Source organism: Neophocaena asiaeorientalis, unplaced genomic scaffold (assembly GCF_003031525.2).
Source record: "Neophocaena asiaeorientalis asiaeorientalis breed wild unplaced genomic scaffold, Neophocaena_asiaeorientalis_V1.1 scaffold49, whole genome shotgun sequence".
Classification (NCBI taxonomy): domain Eukaryota; kingdom Metazoa; phylum Chordata; class Mammalia; order Artiodactyla; family Phocoenidae; genus Neophocaena; species Neophocaena asiaeorientalis.
In genome coordinates this window covers 1,270,290-1,291,182 of record NW_020172456.1, presented here as the reverse complement: position 1 = coordinate 1,291,182, position 20,893 = coordinate 1,270,290, and the positions used below count along the sequence as shown (strand labels likewise).

Here is a 20,893-nt window from a genome sequence, read left to right as displayed (position 1 = left end):
CTAGGGAGGAAGGGATCAAGTGCTACATGTTTCATCGTAGTCTGCGTTCCCTTGGGAGCAGAGTCGGAGACAAGGACTTGGGTTGGGTGGTTTATTTGGGAGGGATCCCCAAAGTAGGAATGAAGGAGCAGAGATAACGAGCATGAAGGAAGAAACACCAATGCAAGCGTCCATGGTCAAGGATTCTGCCATGAGCCACATGGAAGTGGGGCAGATGGAGGCTGTTGTGATGAGCACCTCCAAGAACTGTCTGCCCGAGAGACAGGCGACTGGGACATTTATCCATGAGCTCCATCCCCCTTGTTTGCCAGCCCCGCTACCCCACTTTGCTGTTCTTGTGTGCAGATAAGGAAGGCGCCTGAGAAGACCTGAGAGCTGGCCCTGCTTGAGGCGGGGACTGTCGGACTGTGTGTGACGGTGCGTAGCAGTAACTGCCCGCTGCCTCTGTGGCTGAGATCTGAGGTTGGCTCAGGACGCGATGTGGGACACCAAAAGTGTCGCTTGCTGGTGCACCAAAATACGATGGCATATTTACCCTTCCCTTCCATTTCCAGTGTAAACTTTTAACTTCTTTTGGTTTTATTAGTAGGTCCTATATGCTGGGACTAGATCCTAGCCTTGGAAATTGAAAAAGCAAAGTGAACTCAGGTCCTACTTTTCATTAAACCCCCGAATTAGATTTCCGGTTTCATATTAGGCAGTGTTCTGATTTTCTCCATGTCCTTTACCTGGGCTCACGTCAATCCTCCTCAAATACCTGGACTGAGACGACCCGGGAGTGTAACCTTGATGGAGCTGTGAGAACAAATGAGGCTCAGTGGAGAGATTTTGCAGATGGACTGACTGGGGGTTGAGTCCTATAGCTGTGTGACCTTGACCTTGTGGTGCTGTGCCCTGCCTCTTTATTGTAAAGTTGGGTAAACTGTATCAGCCTCATATTATGAACCTAAATAAGATCATGTATGAATGTACTTGGTACCTCCTTCATCCCCATGTGAGTTTCCCAGAAGGATGCATTGTCTTTTGGCTGGGGAGAAAAATTATATATATATATATATATATACACACACACACACACATATATATATATGTTTAAAAGGAAAGGTAGTGTCTTTATTTATATCTGCTGCCTGGTGTCTTTTAGCTTCAGATTTGTCTAATTCACTAATTCACAAAATGCAATGTTCAGGTCTCTTATGCTCCTTTCCCTTCCTTCTCTTCCTCTACCTTCAACAGATTTACTCTGTTATTTATTTGTTCATTCAATTTTATGTATTCACTTCTTAATTCAACTAAATGTATTTATTTCTGTACTGAATATCTTCCTGAATTGGTCCAATTCATTATATTGCTAAAATAATTTGTAACTCTCTTCAGCTCCCCTTCCATTTCTTCTCCCTCCCTCAACCTGTGTACTAATTTGTTATTTAATTCATTCAATTCTATTTATTCACTCACTAGTTTTTTTTTTTTTTTTCTAGTATGTTGAACACCTCCTTGGTGTAAGATACTCTGCTTAGCTGTTGGGGATTACAAAAGTAGCATGTTTTTTCTTGAAGGAAGGGAGAAAGGAAAGGAGAAAAGAAGGAAGGGAAGAAGAGGGAAGACAGGGAGACAGACAGAGAGACAGAGTCAGAGAAAGAAAGATAACATTAACCCAGCAACCTTGTGTCAAGGTTGCAAGCAGTGAACTCTGATTCACACTTCTCATCAGCAGGAAGCTGGCAGGAGATGATAACAAGTGTGACTGATGCTAGGTAGGAAAGACACAAGTAACAGAAGTAAGCTCCCCTGGCTAATAGGATCAATCAACATGTCTTGCTTCTTCTGGAATCGTTCTCATCTCGGTTGAAGGTGCCTTCGTCACCCAGGCTCCCAGACCAAATCTGGGAGTCATCATCGATTCTTCTCTTTCTCTCTCCCACTTCCAACCCACCTCCCAAACCAATCTCCCAAGTGCTGTCGACCCCACCTCTGAAATACATCACAGACCTCACCACTTCTGTTTCTACTGCTACCTCCCTAGTCCAGGTCACTTTCATTTCCTGCCTTTAACAGCCTTTTAGTACATCTCTCCGTCTCCGTTGTTTGTCTCTTCTGGGCCAGTGCATCCATAGAATCCAGAGTGAGTTTTCAAACTTAAATTTGGTCCTATGATCCCCTTGCTGAAAACTTCCCAGTGGCCTCCTGCTGCACTTAAAGCAGCGTTCAGGTTCTAGGGCCTCTAGATCTGGCTTCTGTCTACGCTGCCATCTTCTCTCCTGTCACAGCCCCTCTGCAGACATAAGGGACTTCTTTCCGCTCCTTCTCAGATGTACCATCTCACTTAATAGCTCTCCGTCCAACCTGGTACAGGGCCAGAAGAGAGATGTCACCTCAGAGAGACCTTTCTGGAACATTCTGTGATGTAGCCAATCCTCTATTCCCACTCCCCACCCCAATTACTGCTCATCGTATTACCCTGTTGTATTTTCTTCATAGAACCCAACCTATCTGAAATGATCTCATGTTCTTCAATTTGTATTTTATCCTTCATTGCCCCCCCACCCCAAACTAGCCTGTGAGCTCAGTAAAGGGCGAGCACTTGGTCTGTCTTGTTCGCCTCTTCATCCTTCACACCTAGAATGGTGCCTGCACCCAAGCCGATGCTCCTTTACCATTTGTTAAATATGTGAGTAAACTCTGTGATATGTGGTTGGTGTTAGTAACAGGACTCTGTCAGAACCTGGAAAGGCAGAGTAGAGAATGAGCCACAGGGAAAGGGATGGTAGCCCAGAGACGAACATGTTGCATGTGGCAGGCCTGGTGGGACATGGACCTATTCAAGCCCAATACATATCGCTGGTGTCTTCAGTGGGTTTTAACTAGACGCAGGCCTCCAGGAGGGTGTATGGGCTCAAGCTGAATGATTGGCTCACTTGTCTTTCTCACATACTTCACTGGGAGACTTCTTAATACAAGGCTTCCAGAGAGCCTCCTCTGCTTTTTGCATCTATTGTAGGAGAGATGACAGCTCTTCCTGAGTCCTGAAGGGTCCAGTAGAAAATGAAATGATCTATTTGAAATATTTCACCAAACAGGCTCTATAAGTAAATATGATTTAATTTTTTTTCAAAGAAAATGAATGCTTTTGACAAAAATAAGTTTTATCAAAACAAAACACTCCTCACTCTCTGTTGGGTTGTCAGCCCAAAGAAAACAAGCAGAACATGAAATTTGGGGGGACAAATAAAATGCTTTTCTCCTACTTCCCTGCCACCCTCCTTATTCTTTAGTCCCATTCTTTTCCTCCTTATCCCTGCTTTAGTTGCTGAATCTATTCTCTCTGGAGAGGAAGACTCATAAAATATATGGTGCTATATATAGGCTTAGTAAAATGTTTGTCACAGCTCAGCTTGCCCGACCTAAGGTGCTGGTGGAAATAAGGTAAGTTTTCTCTTTTTAAATATTTTTGTTGTTCTTTAAACCTAACACGGTCCATCATTTTGTGTATTTATTTGCCATGTCATTTAGATGTATAATCACATGCATTTCACTATACCTCTCTAAAGGAGTGAATTTCATCTTTTTTAATGCATTGTAGGAATTTTGATTCATGTGAAACCATAGTTCCAAGAGAAATCAAGTTTTCCATTTTCCCTTTTCCCTTCCTGCACAAATAGGAAGATGTTCAGTGATTATGGTGCAGGTGTTGCCTCCTTAGTCCCTCCTACCCCTCCCGCCAAAGTTTCTAAATGGTACCCACCCACTTGTAGAAATAGCACTTTGTGGAACATGGAAGGGATTTCTACTCCCTGCATATGAGCAAAACCATCTGGTTTAGTTGGTTTGGGCAGGTCTTAGAAATATATTGACAGATTATTGAAATACGAGATATTTGGGTATCTTGTAGTTTTGCCGGTTATATTGCTCCTGGGGGGAATAACAAATTCAGGTATTGTGAACAGTCTGTTTAAGAAAAAACACACAACTAAATAGCTTCAAAATAATTAAAATCCAAAGTCCACCTTGTGAAGGTGGGTGCCTTTAGTAGTGCTCAAATGTAGATTTCCCCCACATACTTCCATTCCCTATCTGCCGAAAGAGGGGACACTGCTCATATCTGAGTGTCATCTTCCTCCAAGCAATCAGCAATGATTTCTCTCTCAAAGGGTACTTTTCTCCTAATTTTTCATTTTGATTTTATTCTTAGCTCCAGCTTCCATGGGGTTACTGTAGGAGAGGTCAAGAAAACAGTCTAGTTTGTGTCCTTCTTCCATGATTCTCATTCTCTATCCCCTGTTCATCAGAGGATCTTCTGTGAGACCAGCCTTAACTAAAAAAGATGTTACTACATGAGTTTGCAGTGAGGCTGTGTTGAATGGGCATTTGTGTGGTGTTACCCAGAGGATTCATTGAAGGCTCTCTGTCCTACAATAGCAAATGGTTCAATGCTCCACTGCTACAGACTGCTGCACCCCAGAAATCTTCATCTGCAAGTTGGCTTCTTTACTCCAGTCATGGGTGTCATTACCTGGGACATTCAACTACAGGGTGTCAGACAACTTATTAGTTTTCTGTATTTAGATCAAAATTAAGAATCGAAGCAGCCTAACGGGAATCAAAGGATTGTTTTGTGATCAAACTTGATTACTTAAACTATAAAAGAAGGAAACATGCATCTAATACATGCATCCAATATGTATCCAATTACAGATCATAATTCTCCTCGCTACTAAAAAGAAAAAGGACAGTGCTGGATAATTGATAGCTTTGATAATATTTTTTTAAGTTCTCACCAGTTCCCTTTTAACTCTCAGCTTACAAAATGATTTCCTCCTTCTTATCTGGACCATCCTCTACTTAACAGCAAAGAACTCTTCACATTCATTGTTGTACTGATGCTTTGTGCTTGAATCTTCCAGAGGAGTTGTTCCAAACCGAATCCTCTTATTTCTAAAACCTATCCATCTGTATGTTTCAACTTTCAGCTTGTGTCTGCATCTTGCATCACTTATCAATCCATTTTTATGCTTAGGCTACAGATTAGATTTGCCCTTCCCCTCTATTTGTGAACATTTCCAGCTGAGTTTAAACCACATTTTCCTTCTAGTAGGACAGATTGACCTTTTAGCTTGATTAAAGATAAATGCCATTGACTCTCCACTTTTGGAGGCTGAGAGTTTTCCAGAAGCTCACTGAGATTTCTCTATTTATTGCTTGAAAATAAATATCAAACAATACTCATTTCCCTGCCGATTTATGGAGATGAGTGTGAATCTTTTTTCTACTCTTAGAGTAATGAGGAGTAGTGGGGTGGGAAGTCAAGTGCAATCAAGCAGTAGGGTATGAGAGGTTTCAGTTCTTTTTTTCACATTTTTGGTCACAGGCCATCACATCCTAAAGTTTTAGAGTCAAATTTTCAGTCTGACCATAGTGGACATTTCAAGGAGTCCAGAAGTACCTGCAGAATATCAGCAGCATGTACCACACCCTGGGCTGAGGCAAGGCTTGTTTTTCCATCTCTATGGCTGATATGGCACTAATGTAACAATGTCCTAAAACTGATTGTGTTAGTGTTAGTATTTTTCCCTCTTATCTGTTCGCAATCCTAAAAATTAAGCGATGTGTGAAAATTGTCTAAAGAACAGATGCCACCTATAAGAGCTCTTGAAATAGCCTATGTTTGAGGCAGTTCTGCCTCAAATATTTTCCACATCTTTCTTTACTTTCTTCTTTCTTATTGAAGCATTTGCATGTAGAATAAAGAGGATAAAAACATAAAAAAACAAAGGCAGATTTGTTTCTTCTGAGAACATCTGTTCTTGCTTCAAAGTACCCACAAGATGTGGGTCCATTTTCTCCCAGTGTCTACACAGTGTGCTGCTGTTGTTATCACTCATAGACCTGAATTTAATGAGATAAGGAGCAGTGCTATCTAATCAGTTGAAATGTAGGGAAAAGCCTGTTACAGTGTATACATTTCAGATAATATGAAAGACAGGAATGCCCACAAAGAGAAGCTAAGATTGTGTATTACATCTTTTGTTGTAGAATTATTTTTTTCATTGGTCTCACGGCATCATTACTCAGTTCTGGGTGTATTTGGTCCATTCTAAGTTTCTTCACGGAATTCTCAGGATTTTTGTAACTATGGATTGCACGTGGGGTATAGGTACATTCTGAAAAACATTAAACACAAATTACCTGCTGAATACATTGTGATTGAAAGAAATCTTTCCACTTTGAAAGACTGTTTATTTTTCAAGAAGGAAATTTCCCCAAACTTCAGCCACTGTCATAACTCTTATAACCAACACTTAATAGAAATACTAATTACTGAAAATTAAAGGATCCAATTTAAAATGACCTAGCTTAAAAGATCTCTACCCAAATGATACTCTTTTTTCTTTTCTCCCCTAAACGATATATAATATCTTCAGTCTTGGAGGTAGAGGAGTGGGGAGAGTGGTTAAGGAAAGATATATAATAAAAGTTTCAAAATTACTTAGATAAAAGTATACTGACCTTATTTGATGGTTTCCAAAGAAGTAAAGACATAGGTAGACATCAGTTATTCAACAAGCACTCATTAAAGCACCTACTATGTACCTGGCCCTCTTGGAGCCAAGTGTGTAGTCTTCTGAAATATTTCAGATGGATAACATCCATAGAGATGTATTGCCCAGTTACCTGTTTCATCTTTTTGTTTTTGCAAGTTGTTTCCAGAAGTAAGGCTTTACATATATTGACTGACTAATGTAGGAAGATTTAAGCAGTATCTTTCTGCATGGGATCAGCTATCTATGTAGAGAGAGCAAACTTGTTCTAAGTTTTCTGGTTCTATGCAACCTTCTTTGTCTTTTCAACTTAAATCTCAGTTCAATGGCGAGTGAAACATAATATTCCACTCCCCCTCATTACTAACTGAAATGTTTCAATGCCTCAGTGTTCGTCTTGCCAACTTCTGCCCCTAAATACCATAATTCCTTGTTGCATCTGATTCTTCCTAGGGTTCACTTGAACGCCATCTTGAGCACCTTGATCATGGATCTTTTGAGGCAACTTGCTTTATTCCTTTATTTAGTGGCACGTTTTACTGAATATTCTTTTGACCTAACCAGGTTCAATTTTGGAATTTTGCATTATTTCATATTTTAAGTCTTTGGATCTTTTTGGAAGATGATGAACAATGAATAAGCCCCGGGGCCCATCATATTCCCTTCAGGAGCATTATTTATAATGGGGTTTAAGCCTTGACATTATTATTATGGTAACGGTTACTGTCGTGATTTCTGTGGTCACTGAATTCTGGTAAGACCGTGGGTTAATGGAAATGTCAAGTTAAAAGCATAGCTCTTTTCTCATCGAATTGGTGGATACTCTCCAAAAGCCAGACTGGTGTATTATGCCTCAGTGACTGAATGATTCTAAGGGAATGTGTGAGGAATTTTTTGTATCTTCAAGAAATTCATCTGAAGTCTAAGACTTTAGGAAACAAAATGACAGCTGACTACTGTTTCCTGTAAATGTTGGCTTATTGCCATTGGCATATATATGTTGGCTTATTGCCATTGGCATTTTAAATATCTTGCACCTTTAGATAAAGGAGGGCACTTATTTGTTATTGTCCATTATGATTCAGTTGAGATTTTGCACTGGGGACTGCTGTGGAGGACCCTGTTGGATCAGTGAAACTCAGATGGGCTCTGGAGGGATACGATTCCTTGAATGCTACTGGGTCATGTGCACCAGTGTGGCTTTGACAACTCTGATGCCATGAACACTACTTTCAGAATTGATTCTAACTTTGGCACTTACCACTGCCCTTAGGCAAAGGACCAGAGACCCTGTATGCGGGGCAGAAGCTCAATGACAACGAATGGCACACCGTTCGGGTGGTGCGGAGAGGAAAAAGCCTTAAGTTAACCGTGGACGATGATGTGGCTGAGGGTGAGTACAGCTGTAGTGAATTTGTCTCTTTGCTCTCAGACTCCTCTTGGTCATTCAGTGAGCAAAGTGTTGTGTTTGGAAACCTTGTATTTTGCTAAACAGAAGTCACATGTCTTGTTCTCTGGTAAGACTAAGGCTCAGGTAAGACTAAGAAGATCTTCCTCTATATTTTCATAATCCCTTTTCATTGATCTGTATTACAGAACTTATCCCCTATGGTGGTTACATATTGATGGGGCTCTCTCCTTAGGCATAGAGTATGTGTCTGGAGAACAGATGTAGAGTTCTACAGATCCTTCTATTATTCAGTTACTCAAAAACCGCTTATCAATCATCCTTCAAAGTGCCAGTCCTTCCCTTTTGAATGAGTCACTCTCCAGTAGAGGGAGACGGATAAACCAGAAATTCAGAACATTATAGGTACAAGTAAGTACCGAAGTGAGTGCATGATACTTAGAAGGTGCTGGATAATTATTCAATAATTTATTTAATCATTATTAATTGAGTACCTGCTCTGTACTAAGCACTGCTGTAGAAGGCACTGGGAATGTGGTGGTGGACAATTAGGCAAGTCCTTGGTCTGGTGGAATTTACATTCTAGGAGGGCAAGGAATAAGTGAATGAATCCATACAGATGTAAAGGAACATTCAGACCCCCACACAAGCAATAAGTATTTCTTGACAGCCTGTTATATTTCAGGAATGTGCTAGGGATTGTAGAAGATAAAAGGGAAGAACAAAATTACCTATTTCCTTCAACAATGAACCAATTTTGTAGATGAGATAGGACTCGGGAATTTGAAAATAAGACAAGGAATATATAATGAGATTCTAATTTGGGTGGGTAAGGTTATAATTGTCAATCGGAAGATAATTTTCTCAGTTATCAGTTTGGGCTGGAGAAATCTGCAGTGGTTTAGGGAGGTAGATCTTTGGGCAGAATTTGATGGATAATTTAATAAGATCTAGGGCAGAAGAGAGAAGGCATCTTTCAGTGCATCTTACATGCTGCATTCTAAAATTTTTACTCTCCAGTATTTGAGAGCCGTGCATATCTGTTATGCAGACTTCTTGTCCATGTGGGAAGGGAAAACATGGGGCAGGATGGGGTATCACGCGGAACACTGTTGGTGTCAGGACACCTGGACCCTGATGCTGATTCTCTGCAGGATGTTGGGAAAGTCACTTACCATTTCTGGACCTGTCAAATGAAGTCAGTGGCCTAAGCCATGTCTACAGTTTCTTCCGTGAATAAGACAGGTTAGAGTGAGGAGCCTTCGGGTTTAACAGTCATTGTCACTAAAATGCTTTACACCTTGAAATTCTATTGTTGCTAAGACTATTTTCAGAATAAAGTTTCTGCAATTTTGGGTTCTGTAATTTAATTTTATAATCATGAGCCTGAGCTTCTGTTCTCCTGGAGTCAGGAATTATATAGTGAGCCGTGTATGTGTTTGTGCAGGTAAGAGTGTGTTTGTGTGTATGGGTGTGCGTGAGTCAAGAAGGAGAGTCTGGAAGGAGCGAGAACAGCTCACATATATCCAGTGCCCAGCTGGCATTAGGTGCTGGGTTAGCCTTGTACTCATATCAACTCCTGTAATCTTCTGGAGCGCACCATTGCCTTGCAGCTTAAGTGTTCTTATTGTCATTTTACGTAAGGGCAACACGAACTTAGAAGGAGTTGTGTGCATAAGCTCTAAATTCATGTCTGTGTGATTTGACCAAGTCAAGCTGCTTGTCAGACTTCCCAGTTCATCCTAAGAAAATGGTGTGTCTTACACTATAGGTAAAATACAGTGGAATGGATTGGGGTGAGGTGAGGAATACATTTCAGTAGGTACACAACAGTACCCAACCCCTTCCCTCCCAAAGAGAAGACAAACAGAACTACAGTGATTAGCCAACACCCTCCAGTTGTACATAGACATAACTTAGTAGTGGGAGATAACAGTTGCTGTTCTCTATGCCTGAAGGGTAACTTAGCTTTATGTAATGAAAATAAGCAGAATGATTGTAAGCTTTAGAACCCACAGCCAACCTGAATTAATTCTTCAAGAAATCCGCATGAGAGACTGCAGAGAGCAGCCTGCAAAGGCAGCAGTGATAACATGTCACGTCCCTTGGTGCCTGCTCTGGGTTTAGCCCAGTAAAGCCAACAGTGCTATTTGCAGCGTGTTTTCAATAAACAGCCACTAGATGGCGACCTCACCCTGCTCTTTCCAGACAGCAAGTTCCTTTTATTTCCATAGGGAAATTATATACCATTAAATCTATAGTCATAAAGAACTGCAGGACTGAGGGTCCAGTAATGTGTAATGCCTCCCTCAGTCATTATTCTTTTTTAGAAGCTTTACAGTAAAGGTAATTATAAGTGTGCTTTCTCTTACCACTAATAATTAAAAGGCAGGATTAAACCATGGATGCCCAAGTCATCCAGTAATTTGATATTTGAAATTAATGAAGCTGTTTCATATTCTGCCTTGCCCCCTGCTTTGCTGCTGATGGAAAAAAAGCAGCCATAAGGATAAAGAAACTTGGGAGAAGAAAAGAGCTATTTTGCTTACGAGCCACAACCTTGGATTGCTTCCTACAGTGGTAAGGGGTTTGGGAATTTCAGTTTTAGCTCACAGAAGTCATAAAATCAGGAAACGAAACTAAAAACCACATAGTCCTCAGGTTATTAAGTAGTGTCTTATTGGCTTAGTTAGTAATGCCTTTCATGCTGTTTAAAGTCGCCCAGGAGGTCAGATTTTCAGCTAGTTTGTAGAAATGATGCAAAGAATAGGTCCGATGTATAAGAAATCTAAAGCAAGGAAAGAAATAGTCCTCGGCCTGGCAGTTTTCATTAATTGTAATATAACGTGTTCCTGGAAAAATACTAAGTTCAGTTGACAGTTAAGGATTGATGGATTGAGCTGGATTTCTATGATTAAAAGTAAATTAAAAGAATACCTCCCTTGGGTTAGCTCCTCAGCATTAGGGCCTGACACTGCAGGGACCACCCGCGCCACCTAGAACTTCTTGCTGGTACAGAAATTCACCTCTCTTCTGACTCCTCTGGTCCATGTTGACTTTTTCCTTTCCTTCCCTCGTCCTATATAGCATGTACAGCGGCAAGCTGTAAAAATCATTTTCCAAGAAAAAACTTGTTTCTCACGTTAATTAAAAAAAAAAAAAGGGATAAGATCAATTTGGAAAATGTTAGGTTAAACAAAATGAAGTGGAATTCTTACTTGAAAGACCTATTAGGAACCTTTAATATGCTAATATACATTGCTCATCATCAATAATTACATATGCAGTGTTTGCCTAATTTATTTGGCACCAGAACTTCTTTTAAATTACTAAAGTATGTTACAGTATATACTTTTGAAAAACGTTGATATCGTGGAGAAAAGGGTGTGAGAGTGGTAGAGCTGGAGGACTGTGGGCAAAACGTGCATCCTTTACTAAGGCTTTATAAGTCTTTAAGTTTTCTTAACTTCTCTCCCCATGTCTGTGAGCCAAGGGAGGTCAAGTTGCCTCCTCTAAGCCTCTCCCGGTGTCTTTGCTGAGCTCTCGGTGTTGGCCTGCTCTTAGTGGTGACTCCAAAGCAGATGTCTCAAGTACAGCCTCCTTCCACAGATGTGAGGGATGCTTGCTGTGCCTGGGCTCCTTTGCCAAACCCTGTCGGGCATAGAGAAGAGACAAGACGTGGTCCCTACTTAAAAAGAGCTTGTGTTCTGGTAAAAGGGAGAAAGCAATAAATGAAGTCACCAGGAAATTCTTAACACACTTCAGAGAAAGGAAAAAAAATGAAAGCTGCATAATTAGTAATAGTTAACAGGCACTGTTCTAAGTACTTTATATGTACTGATACATTTAACCCTGATAATTTCCTCTTGATTTCACAGGGAAACTGAGGCACAGAAAAGTTATGAACCCAGGCAGTGAAGCCTCAGAGCCTACATGCTCATCCACTATATGCTAATGCCTTGTGGGGGAAGTTACAGCTTGAACTTGGCCAAAATTTTGAGTGGGTTTATGTTCTCAACAAACTTCAATACTCTGAGTCAGGCTGGTCTGTAAACTGCTTGCTGGCCATCAGTGAACTATGGAAGTGAATGTGTGAATAGGAGTCAAGGCAGCATGGCTGTTCTGGGGAAGGGGCTGGATACATTACCCGTGAATTAGATGGAATGGCACTATAATACTTGGCCACTGAAAAGGAATGTGAACTCATCACAATTTCTGCATGGAAATTTCACCAGTTAAATTCCACCTACAGCTTTTCTTGGGCAATAATGCAAGGAATGAGTCAAGCTTTTTCTCCAGAAACAGTATAGTGTACAAGATAAGATATGGGCTTTGGACTGAAACATGCCTGTGTTCAATTTGGGGGTCTACCATTTATCACCTGTATGAACTTTGATAGAAGTTTAACCTCTCTAAGCAAAGCGTCCTCACCTCTAAAGCAAGACGATGGTGCCTCTCTACAGTTTTATTGTGATAGTGACATTTGATGGTGGTTATAAAGTGCCTAGCATGATGCCTGGCATACAGGGACTATTCAGTAGTCTTGGTTTTTGCTTGTTGGTTTCTCCCAAGTTACTCGTCTCTCCTCCAAAGTTTGAAAGCAGCTGCTGTGAAGTATGCATACGTTCTCCCCTTAAGTGGAAGTTTTAATTTAAGACAGCATTCAAAAGAGATGAGTGAGGTGAATCAGTCATATGTATACACATATCCACTCTTTTTTAGATTTCCTTCCCATTTAGGTCACCACCAAGCATTAAGTAGAGATTCCTGTGCTATAGAGTAGGTTCTCATTAGTTATCTATTTTATACATAGTAGTGTATATGTGTCGGTCCCAATAAGAAACTAACACAACACTGTAAAGCAACTATACTCCAATAAAAATTAATAAAAAAATAAAACAAAATTATAAAGGGACGTCTCCTAGAAATAAATAAATTGATTGATTCATTCATTCATTCATTCTTTGGGAAGCAACAACAAAAAGCAGATTGGTAACACCTGCCTGAGAAACCTAAGAATATTATAGAGAATAATACAACTAAATTGATGGTGTTATTATAACTTTAACATTACACACTACACCATAATAAAGATTATTTTATTGAAATGACTAAAAGAAGAAGAGATGAGTGAAAAGGTTCCCGGTTATTGATTTTGCTTAGGTGATACACAGATTTAAAAAGGCGCAGGTTTCAAACTTCAGCAATCTCTTCAGTGCATTTTCCAGGTGCAGTAGCATACATCTTTTCTGGCATCTCTGTCTGCAGCCAAGTGAGTTCCTTTAGCACATAGTGAAACTAGTTCATTTTCTAATTTGGCCCCTTTCTAATTTGGTCACCTTCTTCACTCCCCTGCCCGCCCCCCTAATCCCACCAACTTCAAGTTGAAGCTCTCTGAGTTATCCTGAATTTTAAATCCGTCTGCATCCCTGGGCTAAATTCTCAAATTTCATTGTTAGCTTCCCTTCTCTTACTTGTCCAAGCGTTTCTTCAAGCTCTTCTTGAAGAGCTCAGTCAACACTCTACATGATTTTCTTGCTTTATGAAATTCATGTTCTAATGAGCAGAATTTCCTAACCCCTCAATTCTAGGGGCTGATTTTTCTATAAACTTATCTATTTTTCTCTAAAAGATCCCAATTAACTTTAAAATTGTCTCTTCGAATTTTTTTTTGAACTCCAGTCTTCACCAGAGATCACCCCTTTATCACTTTTTAGTTCTCATCACTGATCTTTTTTATTTTTAACGCTAAAATAAGAATGAGTAGGACTGCCAGCATCATCATAGTTAAGTTCCTGTGTCCTTATCGAGACTGGCTGTGGTTTCCCCTCCCCATCAGACTCCAGCCCCAGCTCTCAGCCTCCAGCCCTGGTATGAACAGCTGTAGCCAAATTGACATAGGGTATTTGTTTCAGTCACTTCATTGTTTTTAGATCATGTGAATTTAGGTTATGCTAGTTTGCATTTTCATGACGAGTCCAATTTTTAATACTAAGTAATTTTATACAGTGATTCTTTCTTCTAGTTATTCAGTTGTTAGCAGATTTATGTTGCATTTTGATTTTTGTTCTATTACAATTTTATATGTAGGTTAACCAACATCATTATTTTATTTTTGCTTATATTAAGAGAACGATTTGTCATTAGTTGTCAAAACACCACATAGAAGCTCATAAAATGTAAATTCGATTTTTGTGCTTATGAGCGATTCTTTGAATTAGGTCTGTGTGTGCTCCCAAAGGGATGAAATTAATATTGAGCATCCAAGGGTGTGATCTGGTTGAAGCTCCCAGATACTGCAGTTTAAGGACCCAAGAAAATACGATCCCCTCCCCTCCTTTAATTTTTGCCACCTGAGTTCTATACCAATAGAGAAAAACAAATGCAAGTCTGGTGGAAATGAGATATTTTTATTAGTGGTAACACTGATGTTTAAACATGTGGTTTACATGTACTGAATTTCAGAATTAGAATTGCCCACTCAAACACTAACTCAGAACTGGGGTAGGACTGAAACAAGGCCTGTTCCTCTAACACCCATGCTGCGGATGAGTGAGTGAGGTAAACTGGTGTTTCTTGAAGGCGGCTTGCTCCCTTAAAGGACATGCCAGAGGCCGAGCTATGCACATATGGTTTCTCTTTGCAGACTATCCTTAATATTTCAGATTTTGTCACTTCCTTTCCTCTGGAAATGGATAAAAGAGGCAGTAAGAGATTCTAGGAGTGTCTTGCTAATGGAATTTCTTCAAAGTGGAGGGTAACAACAGGAGAGGGAAGGAAGAGGGAATTCCCCTTCCCTTCCTTCTACCTCTGGGGTATTAGGACATGGTTTGTTAAATTTTAATATGATTTATCCAAATAAATGTGAGAGAGCCATCTACTCTGGCCATACTAATGCTGTTTTCCTTGACTGCTAAAGTTTCCAGTCTCTTTGTATTTATTTCAAGCCCACCTCATTACCCTTGCCCCAGCCTCTCACTACTTCTGGGTAAACCAGGTAGTGAGTGGTCTAATATTTTACTTGTATGAGCTGGAGATATTTTACTTGCACGTGTCAGACACCCATCTCAAATGCTTTAAGCATAAAGGAGAATCTATTGCCATGTAGTTTTTAAAAGTCCAGATTCGGCCAGCTAGATCCAGGTCTTCAAATGACATCATCCTGCCGAAACTGTTCCTCCCCGTTCTGTGGTTGTCTGCTGGATCTGCTGTCTCACCAGGGAGGCCCTAGCCCTCCAGTTATCACGTGGCCTCCAGCGGCCCTGGGTTTTCTGCTTACCCCTTCAGAAAGCCTTGTTTGCAAAGAACGTCTCTTTCCTAAGTGTTCCAGCACAAACCCTGGGGGAATATTACTGGACCAACTAGGGTTGCTGCTAATCCAGTGTTCTAACGGGGGTCCCTAGACCAGTCATGTAAGCATCACCTTGAAACTTGTTAGAAATGTAGATTCTCAGGCTACACTGCAGACTTTTGAATAATAAACTAAGGGTGGGGCTCAGTGAACTGTGTGATTCAGATGCATGCTAAGTTTCGAAGACCATTTTGTTAGTCTGCAGACCATACTCTACGGCTAGAGAGATAAAAATACACTGAGTGGTTCTGCCTGGGTAGATTGATTATTTCAGGGGCCAGGGTGGGGTCGTCTTCATCCAGCCCAGATGGTTTAAGGGTGAAGTGAGGAGGGTATCTTCCTAAAGGAAGATTAGTTGTTATTATCAGCAAAAGCAATGGTTGCTGGTCAGGTAAAATTAATATGTTCTACAATAGAAACTTTTCCACAAGTACTGGGTGGTGAATTATTACACCAAGAAATATTAATAATGAATGCCTAAGGCTCACTTATTTTATCTTTATAAGGGTTAGAGCAATGAAAGTTTTCCTTCTTATTGTATGTACTGGTACCCAATTATTTTCCTGAATGGAGAAAACAAATAGTTTCATCCTTTAACTTGAGTCGCCCATGAGCTTATATTTTCCTTTATAAGATGGGACATTCTGAGCAACTGCAGGAGCGCATGGGATGCAGGGCGTTTAACTTGGGCTGGGCCAGTCATCAGCTCCCCGACTGAAGCCAAGTCAGAAATCTACTATATTGAGTATTTTTTTTTCTGGAACCAAATGTTTTGTGTGGAAACAAATTAGACCTAAAAGATGTAGTAAGGGTGCTATGACAAAGCGTGGTAACTTCTCCTGTTTGTATCTCATCTATGATTTTCACAGGTACAATGGTGGGAGACCATACCCGCTTGGAATTCCACAACATTGAAACTGGTATCATGACCGAGAAACGTTACATCTCCGTTGTCCCCTCCAGTTTCATTGGCCACCTGCAGAGCCTCATGTTTAATGGGCTGCTCTACATTGACTTGTGCAAAAATGGAGACATCGATTACTGCGAACTGAAGGCTCGTTTTGGACTGAGGAACATCATCGCTGACCCTGTCACTTTTAAGACCAAGAGCAGCTACCTGAGCCTGGCCACCCTCCAGGCTTACACCTCCATGCACCTCTTCTTCCAGTTCAAGACCACCTCCGCTGACGGCTTCATTCTCTTCAATAGCGGTGATGGCAATGACTTCATTGCTGTTGAGCTCGTCAAGGGGTGAGTGGAAGAGATCGCCTAGTTTATACTAAATGTCTTAGCTCAAACCCTGAATAAAATACGCACAGAAAAAACTGTCTATTCTACTCTCTACCCTCTATTCCTGATTCATGCTCTCATCCCCATTGATTAAAAATATCTTTGTAATCATTAGGACTGGAGGGGAGAGAGATTCCTGAGTTTGTTTAAAGATCTTCTTCTAACTCAATACTGTCAGGCTTTTTAATCTGAAACGTAGTCCTTTAAACCTATGGGAAAAAAAGCTTATTTTCGCAAAAGAGGGATAGGGTATGTGTTGCATCTATCTCTGGGGCAGTATAGTCTGCAACCACCAAATTTATAGGAAGAAATGAAATACAGATATTTTCAGTACTACCATTAGCCCATATATGCAAATTTTAAAAAGCAGTTCTTGCTCCAAGATATTTTACTACTGTGTGTTGGGAAGTAGTCAAAACAAAAGCAAAAAATAGAACAAACCCCAAAAAACAGATCCATGATTGACTGTGAATTTAGATGTTGCCCCCTAATGTCTTGGAGTGTACCCAGCTGTACTGCTTTGTGTCTCTGGATTTTTACTAGGTAGTGTTAAAGAAATGGATTCAATGAGTATAGAACTCAAGTGAAGTCTGGTAGAATAGGAGCTGATTATTTTTATATTCTTAAATCAAGCTTTTAGTTATTCTTGCATGACGCCAGTCTAGCTTGGGGGATTTGAAGCCCCCCATGCCAGTTATGTACACACTGCCTTTAAACCACTGCAGGGAATCTCAAGTCATTGGGTGCTTGTGGTTCCTCCTAGGTACATACACTACGTGTTTGACCTCGGAAACGGCCCCAATGTGATCAAAGGCAATAGTGACCGCCCCCTGAATGACAACCAGTGGCACAACGTCGTCATCACCCGGGACAACAGTAACACCCACAGCCTGAAAGTGGACACTAAGGTGGTCACTCAGGTTATCAATGGTGCCAAAAATCTGGATTTGAAAGGTAAACCTTGTAAAGAAGTTTCTCCTTTTTAGAGCTTACGGTGGAAAGGCTGTTTCCAGAGGTAAACTACAGTTTAGGAGCGCCATGCATTTTTGATACATCATACATAACCTATTTTAACAACATTGAATTATAACATGATGCAATTTGTTAGTTTTTACTTCTACCACTCCTTAGGGATGGTTTGTTTTCTCTGTAAACCTTGGGCATGTGGGAGCTGAGTGATGACGGGATAAATGTCAAAATGTGGAGGGATCATAATACAGAGGAAGGCATGTAGGTTTTGGAATCTCAGCTGAGTCATTTACCGCCTGGGTGACTTTGGTAAAATTTCTTAGCCTTGTTCAGCTTCTATATACTTTTTTTTTTTTTTTTTTTGGCAAAATGAGGATAATAATTGTTACTACCTTTCTGGGCTGTTAGAGGAGTTTGGATGGAATAATGTCTATAATATTCTCAGCATACTATTGGTAACAAGCACATAAAAAGTACTCCATAAGTGGTTGCTTTGTTGAAAATGTTGTTAATCTTTACTTCATCGTAAAATGGGAACAATACCTACCTCATAGAATGGATATGGTGATTAAAATTTGTGAGATGATGAGTATAAAATGAATGACACATAAGAAATGTTAGTTTCTTCTTTTTACAATGTAGAAACTCTGGTAATAATTTTGTTTATGCTGTTCCCCCCCAACTGTATTACCATTATCTAGTGAACAGTCTAATGTGACTTGGCTTTTGTTGACGTGGTTTCCATACCATTTACCCATTTGCTTTTACTACCTATTTTCCTTTCCAGGTGACCTCTACATGGCAGGTCTGGCCCAAGGCATGTACAGCAACCTCCCAAAGCTCGTGGCCTCCCGGGATGGCTTTCAGGGCTGTCTGGCATCAGTGGACTTGAATGGACGCCTGCCAGACCTCATCAACGATGCCCTCCATCGGAGTGGACAGATTGAGCGTGGCTGTGAAGGTACAACCTTTTTCTTTTTAAGCTACATTCTGTCGCAAGCCTCTTTGCTGCCTCTGCCAGTGCCTCCTTCCTTGGTTTACCAGTCCCCTCTCATCCCATTCACTATCTGACATTGCATCACCACTGATGTCCTCCTGTCACTGGCTGAGTATGTCAAGACATGTGGCACAGGCTCCAGGAAGGTACAATATGTTGGCAGATGTCTTTCATACTTGCCATAGAGGACCTTTCCTGGCGTTGACATCAGGCTTCTCCTGACTTGTGCCTTTGCTTCCAGCATGGCTGAAAGGGTATCAGGGACTTTTATTTATATCTTAATACACAGGGAGGTACAAATCAGAGACTTTTATGTGAGCGTCACCATTAATAAAATATTTCTTATGTTGCTAATAGTGACTGCATTATTCAATGCAAACTGAGCAGAAGGTAGGAAAATGATGTCAGAATGCCATGATGGAGGAAGGGAAGTGACAGTTACTGAGCTCTTACTAGATGTCAGGCATCTTTTGGCAGTTTCTTGGTGTGGTGTAGTGGAACAGCATGGGCTTTGATGTTAGAAAAACCTGGATTTAGGTCCAGGTAGTAGTTCCTGTTGGCTGTGTGACTTTTGACAAGTTACTTAACCTCTCTGAATGATATCTTCCTCATCTGTAAAATGGGACAATAAAACTTACCTTGGAAGGTAATATATATAAGTCAGAGTTATATATAGAAGGCCTGGTACATATATAGTAGGTACTCAATAAGTGGTAGGATTATTATTTACAAACATTATCTAATGTGAGACATTTAATAGCATTGCATGCCCACCCATGCAGCACAACAAACCATGCTCACCCTCTTTCTGTAGATAATCCACTGTCTCTTGAGACACTAACTGAATTTTATAGGTCATTTGAGTCCAATAGCTCTTTACAATAAAAGCTATCTAGTTTTAACAGCAGGGGAGAGCAGACACATTTTCAGCCTTCCCCAGACTCCTTGGGTAGGCTGAAAAGGTGACTCGTGTCTAACTTCAAAGGCAAAGAGGATGATCTGATCAGTCACCAGGACCTATGTATTCTTTTGTCTGATGGAGCCTCATGGTTTTTTGTGCAATATAGTGTTTTCTTGTATCCCTCATTAATTTACCACATCCAACCTGTTCATTCATCTTCTAACTGTCCAACTTCATTTATCGCTCCTGTTCTTAACCAGCTTCAGTCCTTCACTTGCCATCATAAAGCACATTTTAATAAAAGCTTCTAATCAGCTTCCCAGGCTTATTTATAGTATGGAAGTCATTTTCCTTTGCCTAAGGGTCAGTTTCTTGTTACCAGTTTGCACTAGTAATAAGGCCGCTTGACCCTATAACCCTCTCCAGTTTTCTTGACCTATAACCCTCTCCAGTTTTCTTTTAGTCAGAAATATTTCTTAAATTCTGTTAGCCAAATATGTTGTGTGTGTACAGGAGGGACAGGAAGTTGGGAATCACCAAGCATTTAAAGCAGCCACTTTGCTTTCTTCTCCTGAAAATGCACAGTTTCATTCAACTCAAAAGTTTTTGTTTTATTGGCCTGCTCTTAGTTCTTTTGGGTGTTAAGGGAAGTCCTGAAATTGATGCGCCATTTGAGAATTAATTTGAGTATACTAGTTTAGGAGATTGTGGAATGACAGAAATTCCAGTTTTCCTGGAATAATTAATCACATCTAGTAAAATCATAATAATAAAAGCACATATTCAAAAGTATAAGGCTCTCTTCAAATGTTAAATATTTTTATCATGCCATCAGTTCTGTAGATTTAAAAGTCAACAGGCATCATCCATTTAACTCCATTGCAACATCGCCTGATAGAAATATAATGTAAGTCATATACGTAATTTTAAATTTCCTGGTAGCTGCATTTAAAAAAAAAGATACAAAGTAACAGGTAAAGTTAAGTTTAATTTTACATTTTATTTAATTTGACCTAATATATCCAAAATATTATCATTTCAGCATATACTCATTATAAAATTTTTAGTTAGACATTTTATTTTTTTCATATGAGCCTTCAAAATCAAGTGTATATTTTGCACTTGTAGCACACCCCAATTCAGACCACACCTTTAAGGTACTCAATAGCCACATGCATCTATGGCTACTGTATCGGAGGCACAGTTCTACAGAGTATAAAAATTGGGGTTGGGCTTCCCTGGTGGCGCAATGGTTGAGAGTCCGCCTCCCGACTCAGAGGATATGGGTTCATGCCCCAGTCCGGGAAGATCCCACATGCCGCGGAGCGTCTAGGCCCGTGAGCCATGGCCGCTGAGCCTGTGCGTCCGGAGCCTGTGCTCTGGAACGGGAGAGGCCACAACAGTGAGAGGCCTGCGTACCACAAAAAAAAAAAAAAAA

The 20,893-nt window shown here is 40.4% G+C and overlaps 1 protein-coding gene across 2 annotated transcripts in view; it reads left to right on the top strand.

Annotated features, from left to right (window-relative positions):
- Window positions 1-20,893, top strand: part of NRXN3 (neurexin 3) — a 1,577,176-nt gene that overhangs the window by 696,555 nt on the left and 859,728 nt on the right. For both annotated transcript variants that reach the window (XM_024737819.1, XM_024737820.1), the window contains 4 exons: window positions 7,813-7,932; window positions 16,168-16,549; window positions 17,352-17,542; window positions 18,345-18,518. In XM_024737819.1, the coding sequence (XP_024593587.1) occupies window positions 7,813-7,932; window positions 16,168-16,549; window positions 17,352-17,542; window positions 18,345-18,518 (867 nt within the window). The remainder of the gene's footprint in view (window positions 1-7,812; window positions 7,933-16,167; window positions 16,550-17,351; window positions 17,543-18,344; window positions 18,519-20,893) is intronic.